Genomic DNA, 12,273 nt, shown 5'->3' on the forward strand with positions numbered 1-12,273 from the left:
GGGCTCTACGACCATACTATGCTTTTTTGGCCCATACTAGATCCCAACTCCGTAGGCGGTTTCTATGGTGGGCTCTAAGACCAAACATACATACTCTGCTGTCTTTGTCCCATGAAGAGCCCAACTCCGTAGTTGCTTCTCCGGTTCTCCCCAAGCTCGGGCCGTTTCCAGTTGCGCTTGCGCCGTCTCCGTCCTAAACCCCCAAAACCTCCTTTCCTGCCGGTGCCGCCAGCCGCGCCACCCCCGATGGCGGTGGAGAAATCCGGCGGCGCTGCCGCGGCCGCAGCCGCCTCCTCGTCCTCCGCCACATCCACCTTGGACCGCTTCCAGAAGATCGTCCTCAGCTGGGACTACCTCCTCCTCGTCGCCGAATCCAAGGTACGCGCATCGACCCCACCCACACCCGCCCGCCCGCCCGCCCGCCGCACCATCCGTAACCAACTTCTCCAAAACCTTAACCTCCTCCGGCTCGGGGTGCAGGGCGGCAAGCAGGGGAAGGGGCTGCTGCGCGTCAAGGACACGTACGAGTCGGTGGCCGACTACCTCGGCGTCTTCGAGCCGCTGCTCTTCGAGGAGGTCAAGGCGCAGATCGTCCGGGGACGCAGCGACGAGGAGGAAGGAGGTGAGGGCGCGCGCGCCCGCGCCTGGGCTGCGCTTCTCCCTCGCCGCAGCGCGTTGATTGCTCTCTGATCTAGCTGGTGGGGTTGTCAATTCGGATTTTTGATTCGTGGTTTTACCTCGTGTGGGTGTACGCAGATGCTGGGCTGGACTGGCAGAGGGTGGCGGTGGGGTTGTGCGCGGAGTCCGAGGGGTTCCACAAGTTCTCCATGGCGGTGGAGAACGAATTTCGAGAAGCTTTGTCGGAGAATGACCTACTGCTGCTCTCCAAAGAGAAGGTAAGCGCTGTGCAAGTAATTTCGGCAGTTTAGCTGGTCCTGATATCCAAGTATCAGTGTACTGACTACTAAAATTTGATGGGAGGAAATGTCTCAGAAGTCAAAACTATTTTGTTCTCGATGAAGTCAAACTATTGTTTGGTAGGGGGCCATATGTATAATAGTTGAAAATTGTATCCCAGACAATCTCTAGATTTGTGTTTCTTTGGGGCAGTGTTATCTTTAGGTACTTAGTTCTTACCTTTTGGGCCATTTTTTTTCTAGGAACATCGCAAATGCCATAAGTTATGTGCAGTGATTACTGAAATTATTCAATCTAGTGAATTGAGTTGCTGAGTACGTATTATACTCATATGATGAACTGGTTGTGCCTGGACTTTTTGCAGTTTGAGGAGGGAGTGACCCCTACTGCATATGCCTTTGCATTGGTGGAACAGCGCGGTGGTAGCGCAAATATTTCTCTTAGAGCTTTTGTGGCAGGCGAAATTCGAAATCTGAATGTTTCCAAGCCTGTGGAATCTCCAAGACTGCAGCGTTTTGCTTCCATTTTGGCAGCTGAGAGCAGCACCCTGTGGATATTGAAGGTGAGTCTCAATTTGTTCTAAGACAAGCTCCAGAATTTTCACGCTGGCATTGTTTATTGATAGCGTGTACTAGTTGATAGTTGATATGCCATTTTCTGGTCAAAATTTTCAGGTCTGCAGTTTGTCTACTATAATGCGGGAGTTCACAGCTATGCATTCTGTAGCTTCTCTTCCTTTTAAGGATTTGATTCTTTCAGCTGCTGAGAAGCATAAGGATGGCGATGATCAAAGCCGTGCGTGGAATGTCCCTCAGCCACTTATGGATCACCTCAAAACAAATCTTAATGATTCACAACTAGAGGCAGTCAATGTGAGCATCCTTTGTGAATTTTGGTATTGATGATATATCTATTGTTTCTGATATCTGTTTTAAAAACCATGGCTCTGATAGAGTACCGTATTGTCTCTAGGCAGGTCTTTCACGCAGATCCTTTGTTCTGATTCAGGTTTGTTATTTGTTCACTACTACCATTAATTTGCATTGTTATTGTTTACCTACCTTGGTTAATTATCTGAATGTGCTGCAAATATCTTAGCAGTTTTTTCAGATATGTGTTTTTTGTTTAGAATGCTATGCAGATCCAACACACACTACTTCGAGTTTTTTCCCTCAAACATACTAAAAAGTTAAGAGAAATGCCCAATTTACCGATTTATGTTACTTCTTGACTGTTCATTTGCAGGGTCCTCCAGGAACTGGAAAGACTCAAACTATCCTTGGACTCCTCAGTGCAGTTCTCCATTCTGCTCCTGCAAGAATGAAGACAAAGTAACAACTTCACTTGTTTATTCTTCTTTCACTGTATGGAATAGTAATTCTGTTTCCGATGATAGATAAAATCAACATGTTTATCAAATATGAGAGTAGATAGAACGGAAACATAAAGTTTTGATTGCATTTTTCAAAAGCCTATCCACCATTTTTTTCCCCTCCACATTCTTCGTTCATAGATAAACTTGGCACATGCATCTCATATGCTTTCGATCCTGTAATGCAGAGGAGGATTTGATGTTCAAAAGCATGGACCAGAGCTGGACACTGATGGCAAGTATGTTGAAAATAGCAGATCTCCTAGTTAGTTTCTATCATATTTATTTTCACTTTTGGCATGGAAATTGGGAGCATAAAAAGCTGAGCAAGAATGTCTAACAGCATCCAAATTATGAGTTTTCCTTGCAGTTTTGAAATGCTGCCTTCTTAACTGATTTCTCTTATAGATATGCATGGTTTGTTTAGTTACTACAAGTTTCTTAGTTCCTGACATTTCTCTTATTCCTTGGATATCTTAAATCCACCAAACGGCATGTTTGCTGTTACTTTACATATGGCACCATCTATTGTAACCATATGTAATATCTACCTGGTGCTATGTGGAAACTGATAAGAATGTGATTTTTCAGTGTAATACCGGTTCCAGATTTACATGCACAATGCTACTGCAAATTTTTGTTGGCACTAATATTGTGGATTTTACATGGCAGGTATGCACACTGGGTAAAAGCATCTCCTTGGTTATTTGGTGCAAATCCTAGAGATTTGATTATGCCTATCGATGGTGATGATGGTTTTTACCCCACTGGAAATGAACTGGTAGTCTTCTGTATTGTGTGCTTGCTAAATTTGGCCCTGGTGCCTTGATTATTTTTACCCCTTACAAGGCAAAACATTTCTCTGTAGAAACCTGAAGTTGTAAGTTCCAGTCGCAAGTATCGGGCCCATGTGTTAGTCTGTGCTCCATCCAACTCAGCACTTGATGAGATTGTGTTACGTGTTCTTAACACAGGTAAAGGTTTCGTTGCTAAGTCAGATGCAGATATTATTCTGTATGATCCCATAACTTCTTTTTTATTTTTTCATCTTATGCATTTTTTTACTAAGCGAACTAGACATTTTCAGATTTATGGCATCATTAGCATGCATCATTGTTTACTCTCTCTCACACAAAAAAACATAAGGATGCATCATGAGCAAATGAGCAAATTAAGAAATGAAATAGCACTTCCTTTTTTCAGGGATCCGAGATGAAAATAACAACACGTACAGCCCTAAAATTGTGCGTATTGGAGTGAAGGCGCATCATTCTGTTAAAGCAGTTTCTATGGATTACCTGGTACGTTATTTAAGCTGCAAAGCATTTTCTGTCTAACTTCTATCAACTATAATGAGTTCATACCTTTGCAGATACAACAAAAACTTTCTGGTGTAGATCGCACATTAGATGGTGGGAGACGAGGAGCTGGCGAATATGATCGGATTAGAGCTTCAATACTGGACGAAGCAGCCATTGTACGTCATCTGCTATTCTGATAGTTGAGTTTATCTATTATAATTTGTTCTCATATGTCAAGCAAAATTTGTAGGTATTTTCTACTCTGAGTTTCAGTGGATCGTCAATTTTCAGCAGGATGAGCCGTGCTTTTGATGTTGTTATAATTGACGAAGCTGCACAAGCTGTGAGGATATCTTTTAAACATTGCTTTTATTATCGAACATTTACATTATCAACTGGGATATTGGCATATCCTCTATGCCTCTATTTTAATTAATATTTCTGAACTTTAACTTATCTTATTGATTTTCAGGTGGAACCTGCAACTCTTATACCCTTGGTCCATGGGTGCAGACAAATTTTTCTTGTATGTTGGACTTTTCGGATTTGTTCTACACGTTCCTTTTCTTTTTTTTTCAAACATTTCACTTTCTGTTGTGCAATACATATATTATTCATCCGTATAGTACCTTATTATATGATAGAAGTCAGGCACATGATATTTTGAATATTTCCTCTTCTCAGGGTTGTAGTACATATAGAAACTTTTGTCTGTCTGGGCTTGTGTTGACATCATTCTTTAATTCTTGGAGTGCGTGTGTGTCCAGTCTCACCATTTCTCTCAATTTCTATCACTCAAAAGTGTTCTCTTAGTGTCTTGGTTGATGAATGCATTAACTAGCTTTTGTTAGTGATTCACTATAGCATTTACTATCTCTCCTAATATCCTAATCAGGTTGGCGACCCAGTTCAGTTGCCCGCAACAGTCATTTCATCCACTGCTCAGAAATTGGGGTAAGATGATCTTTATTTTCTTTATACCGGTCCAAATTGTTCAGGTGCCATAACTGCTAAGATGATGTTCGTTTATCTGTTAGATATGGAACAAGCTTGTTCAAAAGATTTCAAGGTGCTGGTTTTCCGGTGCAAATGCTTAATATTCAGTATCGCATGCATCCAGAGGTAAATTTCCCATCCTCAGTGGAATGCATCGCATGCTCAGTCTTTCTTAAGATGGAAACTGGAATGATTGTTGTAATCCATTATCCAATCCATAACAGATTAGTATCTTCCCTTCAAAAGAATTTTATGAAGGGGTACTACAAGATGGAGAGGGTCTCAGCAAGAAACGCCCATGGCATTCCTACACCTGCTTCGGACCATTTTGTTTCTTTGATGTTGATGGTGTTGAATCACAGCCACCTGGAAGTGGTTCTTGGGTGAATCAAGATGAAGTGGAATTTATAACTCTCCTATATCACCAATTGGCAATGCGCTATCCAGAACTCAAATCTAGTTCTGAAGTGGCTGTTATATCACCGTACAGGCAGCAGATGAAACTATTGAAGGATAATTTTCGGTTGACCTTTGGGGATCAATCAAAGGAAGTGATAGATGTAAACACTGTTGATGGATTCCAGGTAACAAGCTCATTTTACGATTCTAGCCTAAGAAAAGAAGCTCATTTTACGAATGAGATTTCTTTACCAATCAGCTGAATGCCTCCTTATATACTTGCAAGTATCGGTGGTGATGTATCTCACTGCTTGTATGCAGGGCCGTGAAAGAGAGGTAGTCATTTTTACATGTGTAAGATGCAACAAGGAGCAAAAAATTGGGTTTGTTTCTGATTTTCGGCGAATGAATGTTGCCATCACAAGAGCAAGGTCTGCTGTACTGGTAAGTGCCTCTTCTCCAAGCTTCAAACTTTCTTCTTTAATATTTTGTTTTGCATTATCTGCAGACCGCAGTAGCATCAGTGCCATCTTATGCATGATACTCAATTACTCATGGCATATATGCGCTCAAGGTCTCAGAGATAGTGGCAGGTTATAATTTCAATAATTAAGGAGCTATGTGGCCTAACAAGATGTATACAGAATGGTCAAGATTCTCTTGCATGAATCCATACATGCAAAAGCAGATATGCTTGTTCAAGGATGCTGTTTAATGTTCATGGTTGCATCCATCTACAAGATTTAGCTGACATTTAGAAATCAACTTTCTTTTCACATGTTTTGTTTTATGGCCTTTGTTCGTTTACTTGTGAATCCAAATATCAATCTGCACACTGCAGGTTGTAGGTTCCGCTTCAACACTGCAGAAAGATGAACACTGGAACAATCTTGTCGAGAGTGCCAAAGAGCGAAACTGCTACTTCAAGGTGAGATTGTTATTGCTACTGTGTTGTTTCTAAGTTTGAAAGAGCAAAGCATCTGGGATGAATCCAAACGGTGCACATCTTGCAGGTCCCCAAGCCATTCGGCGCATTCTTTGCCGAGGATAACCTAAAGACCATGGTGGTGCAAAGGAATCCTCCTGCAGAGCCGAAAGCTGAAGCGCTAGAAGCGATGAATGAAGAAGCGCACAGGCAGGGACTCATGAATGTGGATGCTGCCGACGACCAAGCCGATGCAGGGGATGACGACGACGCTGCCATGGATGCTGATGATGGAGGTGGTGACGACTGATTGCAGGATGCCACAAGAGCTGCGGCCTGGGTAGAGCAGTCGTATTCGAGAACCGGTACATATAGAGGATTAGGCTTGCTTGGGTGGATATGGTGGTTGCCAAGGCTTGAAAATAGAAATTTGGAGCAGCTATTCTTTTTCTCTTACCCAATTTTGGGAGGAAGAGATGTCCGGGATGCCTAAGTTGCACTACCAACATTACTTGTAAAATATAAATAGTGACAGATACACGTTTCTTCTGTACGTTTTCCACGTGTCATTTATGCACTTCAAAAAACAAATTTCCCATGGCTCAGGGGAGTACTACCAAGTTAATTTTTAGGAAGCAGAGTGGCAGCAGCACGTGCTGCTGCTACCTACATGAAGCCGCGCGTCATGACTCATGACCTTCAATAAAAGGGAGTCAGAGTGTCCATCAGCCAAGCAGCAGAATGCACACAGTGACACAGAGACGAGCGCCGGCGAGAAGTGTGTGCATGGAGCGAAGCGTGTACCGTGAGATTGGGAGGCACTGGAATTCGCGGCAACACATGATTGAGCTGAGCCGCTGCCTATCAGCCCATGTTATTCCGGAGTTCCGTTCGTCCCGGCGACAGTGAGGTCCCAGTGCTCGAGAAGAATCCCAAGCGACCGATAGGGCCGTGACGCCACGCCATCACCTCAGGGAGACGCTGGCTTCCCCTTCCTTGCGCTGCACTGCTCTGCAGCGCGAAGAAACTGATCCCGTCCAGTGTTGTCCGGGGCTCGCACACAGTGGTGCAGATCGTAGAACTTCGGTCAGTTGCAGGATTGTGATTGGGACCAGAGGCAGTGAAATTCATGGCTAACTTATGTTACCTTTACTTCTGCAAGAGCTATAATTGCATAAGCTCCCGCCCTGCTTTATCTCGGATTCCCGGTTCAACAAGCCGTATTTGTCAACCGATTGGGAACAGGTGCTTGAAGAGATGTATTTGTCAGTGGTTGGTTCCAACAGATCTGCATGATACAAACAGTTCGGGACGGCTAATTAACTGTCGCATGGTCTGCTGTCTCCAAAACAGATCAATTCCATCGGAACGGATGGATGTGAGCTACAGCTACTGTTATTTTATTTCGGCCGTGTTGCAGGTGTGGCCTTTTTGGTTTAGGCCCATCTTTTCGCAATTGGAACCATTAACGATGTGGAGAAATTTTGATATTTGGCATCGAATGTGCACGCCTCACTGTTTTTTACGTCAAATTCGCAAACCTTTCGAAATATAACCCTCTACCCGCGAATTGTTTGGATTCAGGGGATTTCTTCTCCTTTTCTTGATTTCAAGGTTTTTTTTTCATTTTCATTTTAAGTGCATATGAACGGGCCGTTTTGCCCCTCACCTTATCTCTCCCAGCCTCTCTCGCTCGTCCATCTCTCTCCCTCTCTTCCCGTTCTTCTCAATCGCGGGCCTCCGCTCCCGCCACCGTCCCCCGCTCCCACGGCCTCCACTGCCTATAATTTATTCATATAGATCCATAATAAATGTTGTCGCTCAATTCTTTCTCTCTCCTTCCTCTGTAAACCACTCGGACGGTCGTTGGACGCGCAGGTCGCCGGCCATGCGAGCTCGACGAACGTGAAGCAAGCTAGCGGCTCCTCCTTTCTTCTCAGTTTTTGTTTCCAATCAGGAAAGCGAAAGAAAGAAGCTGCGGCTCCCAGGCACTAACCATCATCCATCCTTTCTCCATCGATCTCTCCCTTCCAAATCCAAATAGCAGCAACAAATAGCACATCTCCTTCCTCCCTGTTCACCAACTTACTTCTTCCTCTGCTCTCTTTCCTCACCAAAACAACAGCTTTCTCTTAGCTTCTCAGCCCAAATTAATCCACACCTTGCTATCGCGTCGAGCTTGCGTCGGGCTCCATGCTTTGGTAAGTCAAAGTGCAATAATCCCTTTCACCAGCAAGAAATAAAAAGAAAAACAAGACATAGTGTTTCACGCTGGATCGAAATCCTCCCCGAGCTCCCACCGAAGCAAAATCCTTCCTAACCAAATCAATGTTTTCTGGACTAAATTAGGCTCCTTCCCTACTGAATTGAGCTCCTCTCCGCTGGATCGAACTCGTCTGGGTGTGAGCAGCGGCGTGGAGGACTCGCCGCGGGCAGCCTCATCCAGCCTCGCCGCGGATGTCGTCACCAGCCTTGCCGCGGGTGGCTTCACGCGCGAGCAGTTCAGCCGGCAGGATGGTGTTCCAGGCCAGCTGCGAGCAACGTGCCGCGGCGGACGAAGGCTAGCAGGCCACGCGCAAACGACGCCATGACGGGATAGACGCTGGTGGCACGCGCGCGAGGCGTGGGAGCAAGGGACGGCGACGGAAGTGGAGGGGCAACGGAGGCCGGCGATTGAGAAGAACAGGAAGAGAGCGAGAGAGACCGGGGCGAGCGAGAGGGGCCGGAGAGATAAGGTGAGAGGCAAAACGGTCAGTTCATGTGTGCTGTAAAATAAAAACGATTTTTTTTTCAAAATTAAGAAAAAGGGAAGAAATCCCTCGAATCGAAACAATTCGCAGGTAGAGGGTTATATTTTGAAAGGTTTACAAATTGAATGTCAAAAGTAGTGAGATGCGCGGATTCGATGTCAAATATCGAAATTTCTCATTAACGAGGGGTAGGTCTATCTCTTCCCATTAAAGTGTTCTCTTTTAAGGTGAACCAGGATCACATTCTAAGAAAACGTGTGTGCCGTAGAAAAACTGGCTTACGGAAGCCATTCCTAATATGACTTGGAAGTTGGTAAAGCTGGAAAATTTTACTTCATCAGCTCGAAAGGGCCGGAGCCCACCCAGGCGGCCTGCAATTCCATTTTGCCTCCATGAACTATCACGAAAATTACACTAGAACATTATTTATTACGAACATGGAGAAGGGCAGACCATGTCTCTCTGAATTTACATTTTCCACGTTGCTATCAAAAACCATTTGCACATGAGACAACGTAAGGGCACCAAACACGTGCACTGCACATGAGACCCCTGGACGTTACGATTCGGCATCCGGTAAATGATCATGACCTTAAAAGGGCCCAAGGGTGTGTCCTACTTCAAGCATCAAAATGAGTGCACACACGCAGAGGTGAGATAGCGGCATAGCGCTGATGATAAGTCGCTCGACTCGAGTGAGAGAGGGAGGATGGCCTTTGTGCATGAGGTGATGAGCTGCGGGATTAGGAGGCACTGGAATTCGTGGCTATACATGCAATATCTCAGCTTCTGCATAGGTTAATCTTGAGTCCCGCTCGAAGAACCAATATAGGTCCCAGTTCTTCAGAATCCTCTGGTCCATGCGAGCACCATGCCAAAAGTGCGTGGTTCCAACTATCCAACAGTTAATCTCGCTCATGACCATGAAGGCAAAAAGTGTTCTTCCTCAGGAGCTGAATGCTCAAGCGAGTGGAAGCAATCAACGAGGTTGTCGTAATAAGGCCCAAGCTCATTTATGTATTTACAACAGGCTCTGCTGTGCAAGCATGTTTTTCCATTTCCCTAGGTCTGTAATTTGATCGGATAACATCTCCCTATCTTCACGTTGGCAGATGCTCTGTATTTTGATTGCCTTTTTTTTTTCTGTTAGCACCTTGCTAGCCTTGCTTGTACATAGCCCCGCTTAGTAGTACTATGAAATGATCTCACGAGGGGATTTCTCCTCGCAGTTTTCGGCAGCTCCATGTGTTACTCCATTTGCCTACATCTGTAATTGGATTGAATTACATACATCTCTCTATTTCTACATGGCAAGATGCTTTGCAGTTTGATTGCTTGTTTTTCCTCAGTCAGTTACTGGGTGATTTCTCCCTAAATGTTTTGTTAAAAAAACAACGTTGTTGTAAGGCTGGAGCTCATGGATGTCGATGCTGCTGCCAACCAATCAGATGAATGGGATGGTGACGGTGCTGGTATTGCTGCTGCTGATGGAGGCGGCGATGATTAATCAACCGTGTGCTATCACCATGGAGTTATGGCCTGGTTAGATCAATGTATTGGAGAAACTTGTACATAGAGGAGAAGGCTTTCTTAGGTGGACACAGTGATTGCCTTGATTAAAGTAGCGATTCTTTGTTATCCAATTTTGGGAGGAGCAGGTTTCTGAATGCCTAAGTTTACACTATTCAAGTCCTTTACACTAAGGTTCTTGATGAGAAAACTGTGCATGGTTGAATGCAGATTAAGCAGGAAATTTCAATCGAAATTGATTAAGTACCCTAATGTTGTTCTCATACAATATGTAAAGAACTTTGAGATAATAATATGTAACATAATTGGTGAAATTCTCTCATGCATCCATAGAAGCAAGTGTAAAAATATTGATACAAGAACACGTTTTCTAAGGCTCATTGGTTTGCTCATGCTGATGCAGCATACCATGATCCTTTTTCATTCACTGGTATTTGCGGACAACAATGTCCCATACTGTTCCTGGCAATGTGTTTGCGGGACAAGAGCATAATAATGAATGATTATGAAGACATGAGACAGAAAGCAGAGTTCAAAACCATAGCATGAAGTCTGAATGGTACGAATAACCTCCCTTTATTAATTTGCTGTCCGCCCGCACTGCTCATATGGATGGATCTATACCTAGTCCTCCGGAGAGTAAAAATACAGAACATATACCGGTCTGTTATCTAAGCATGAACCAGTAATAATAATCATGCTTTTTGAAGGCAGCACAATTCTGGAGGGCGCATGTACGTCCTTAAGCCAATCTGGACTTGGAGTCCAGTAATCTTGTTCTCACTATATATATGTAGCTCGGATGGGATGCCACTGCCAGGACCAACTTTATTTGCACACCTTGATCTCTCTCTGAGTTGTAGCAGGTCATTGCAGCGCAGTTATGAGGTGCTCTGTGGCCGTTTATCAGGAGAGCATGCAGCAGGTTGCATGGTAGGCTATAAGAGGCAAATGAGACACGTACGGCGGCGACTGAGCGCACTAGCCATGTCTGAAACTAGCGCGAGGGGAGGCGGTTCCCCAAGACCAAAAGCAAGCAAGTGGCTCTCCGTTTCCAGCACGATGCTAGCTAGGCATGGGTGGTGTTGGGAGCCCATCTGCCTCTTTCATTCTGCGTGCATCAGCTGGCTAGAGCAGCATTCTTATCTTCTAACTTGTTGGGTCACCTTGACCCCCCAGCCCCCCACACAGCGTAGAGTTTAAGCATGGCTGCTATGGCACGCCCCTCCCTCGCATGTCGCACGCAGAGACGAAGCACAGCATTACACGCCGTCGCAGCGAGCCGATTACTGCTCCCTCAGGTTCCGCAAGATTGGAGTTGAACCGTGCGTCCCATACCGTAATAGACGTCTTCAAGTGTACAATCTTCCTTTTCGAAAAAAAAAAAGTGTACAATCTCATCTGGAACCTGCTTGTGCTTGTGCTAGCAAGGATGTTGCACCGCCGTAGGACGGCAAACTGAAACATATATCAATGGTTGTCTTAGCGATTCATGTTCTAAACTATTCTAAATCTGTTTTCCCTTGCATATAATTAATCTGCGAACAGGAGCACGTTGTGTGCTACATAGTAGATTCAGAGTTTACTTGGCTGGTAATATAATAACAGATTTACTCCTCGTCAATTGATTGAAATCTTGCTTGTCCATCAATAACCAAAATTTATACAAGAAACTAAATGAAGGTGAAGGTTTCAGGATTAGGGTTAGGGGGGTGGGGAGAGGGGGTTGGGGTTCGGGAGCTTACCTCGGTGCCCGGTTGTAGAGGGAGCTCCGGGGAGGCTCGCCGGCCGGTGGTGGAGGCAGGAGAGAAGGCGGCGGAGTGGAGGCGGTGAGGGTGCCGCCGGAGCCGGGCGGTGGGGGATCCCCAGCGGACGGTGGAGGCGATGCGGATGGTGGAGGTGATGGGGGCGTCCGGCCCAAATTGGTTAGTGTCGGGTGGTGGTAGAGGCGGCGGAGGCCGCCGGAGACGGAAGGGAGGTGGCGGCGGCGGGGGCGCGCTATCTGCATGTTGGCGCTTGCGCGAGGAAGACGAACCGGTAGAAGAAAGAGAAAAGAAAGGAGAAGGTTGTATCTGGGGTGTC

At 45.3% G+C, this 12,273-nt stretch overlaps 2 protein-coding genes across 2 annotated transcripts; one reads left to right on the top strand and one right to left on the bottom strand.

Moving 5' to 3' along the window:
* Positions 1–197: 197 nt before the first annotated feature.
* Positions 198–6,509, top strand: LOC112901732 (probable helicase MAGATAMA 3). The gene is made up of 20 exons (XM_025970700.1): positions 198–378; positions 481–622; positions 757–896; positions 1,283–1,480; positions 1,593–1,790; positions 1,891–1,926; positions 2,164–2,249; positions 2,479–2,529; positions 2,963–3,071; positions 3,159–3,264; positions 3,494–3,591; positions 3,663–3,767; positions 3,842–3,934; positions 4,064–4,117; positions 4,487–4,545; positions 4,629–4,713; positions 4,812–5,171; positions 5,308–5,430; positions 5,828–5,914; positions 6,000–6,509. Exons 1-20 carry the CDS (start codon positions 247–249, stop codon positions 6,219–6,221), a joined length of 2,484 nt encoding a protein of 827 aa, XP_025826485.1. The 5' UTR covers positions 198–246; the 3' UTR covers positions 6,222–6,509.
* Positions 6,510–11,537: 5,028 nt separating this feature from the next.
* Positions 11,538–12,263, bottom strand: LOC112901687 (sulfated surface glycoprotein 185-like). Its single transcript, XM_025970644.1, has 2 exons — positions 11,937–12,263; positions 11,538–11,649 (listed from the first exon to the last, which is right to left on the bottom strand). The coding sequence occupies exons 1-2, from the start codon at positions 12,197–12,199 to the stop codon at positions 11,589–11,591; spliced, it is 324 nt and encodes a 107-aa protein (XP_025826429.1). The 5' UTR covers positions 12,200–12,263; the 3' UTR covers positions 11,538–11,588.
* Between the last annotated feature and the right edge of the window lie 10 nt (positions 12,264–12,273).

This window comes from Panicum hallii, chromosome 7 (assembly GCF_002211085.1).
Source record: "Panicum hallii strain FIL2 chromosome 7, PHallii_v3.1, whole genome shotgun sequence".
Taxonomy (NCBI): Eukaryota; Viridiplantae; Streptophyta; class Magnoliopsida; order Poales; family Poaceae; genus Panicum; species Panicum hallii.

Coding starts and splice junctions, on each gene's coding strand:
- LOC112901732 (XM_025970700.1), top strand. CDS start 247: ATGGCGGTGGAGAAATCCGGCGGCGCTGCCGCGGCCGCAGCCGCCTCC. Junction 3,265..3,493: donor GTTACGTGTTCTTAACACAG/GTAAAGGTTTCG, acceptor TCCTTTTTTCAG/GGATCCGAGATGAAAATAAC. Junction 5,431..5,827: donor GAGCAAGGTCTGCTGTACTG/GTAAGTGCCTCT, acceptor TGCACACTGCAG/GTTGTAGGTTCCGCTTCAAC.
- LOC112901687 (XM_025970644.1), bottom strand. CDS start 12,199: ATGCAGATAGCGCGCCCCCGCCGCCGCCACCTCCCTTCCGTCTCCGGC. Junction 11,650..11,936: donor CTCTACAACCGGGCACCGAG/GTAAGCTCCCGA, acceptor TATATGTTTCAG/TTTGCCGTCCTACGGCGGTG.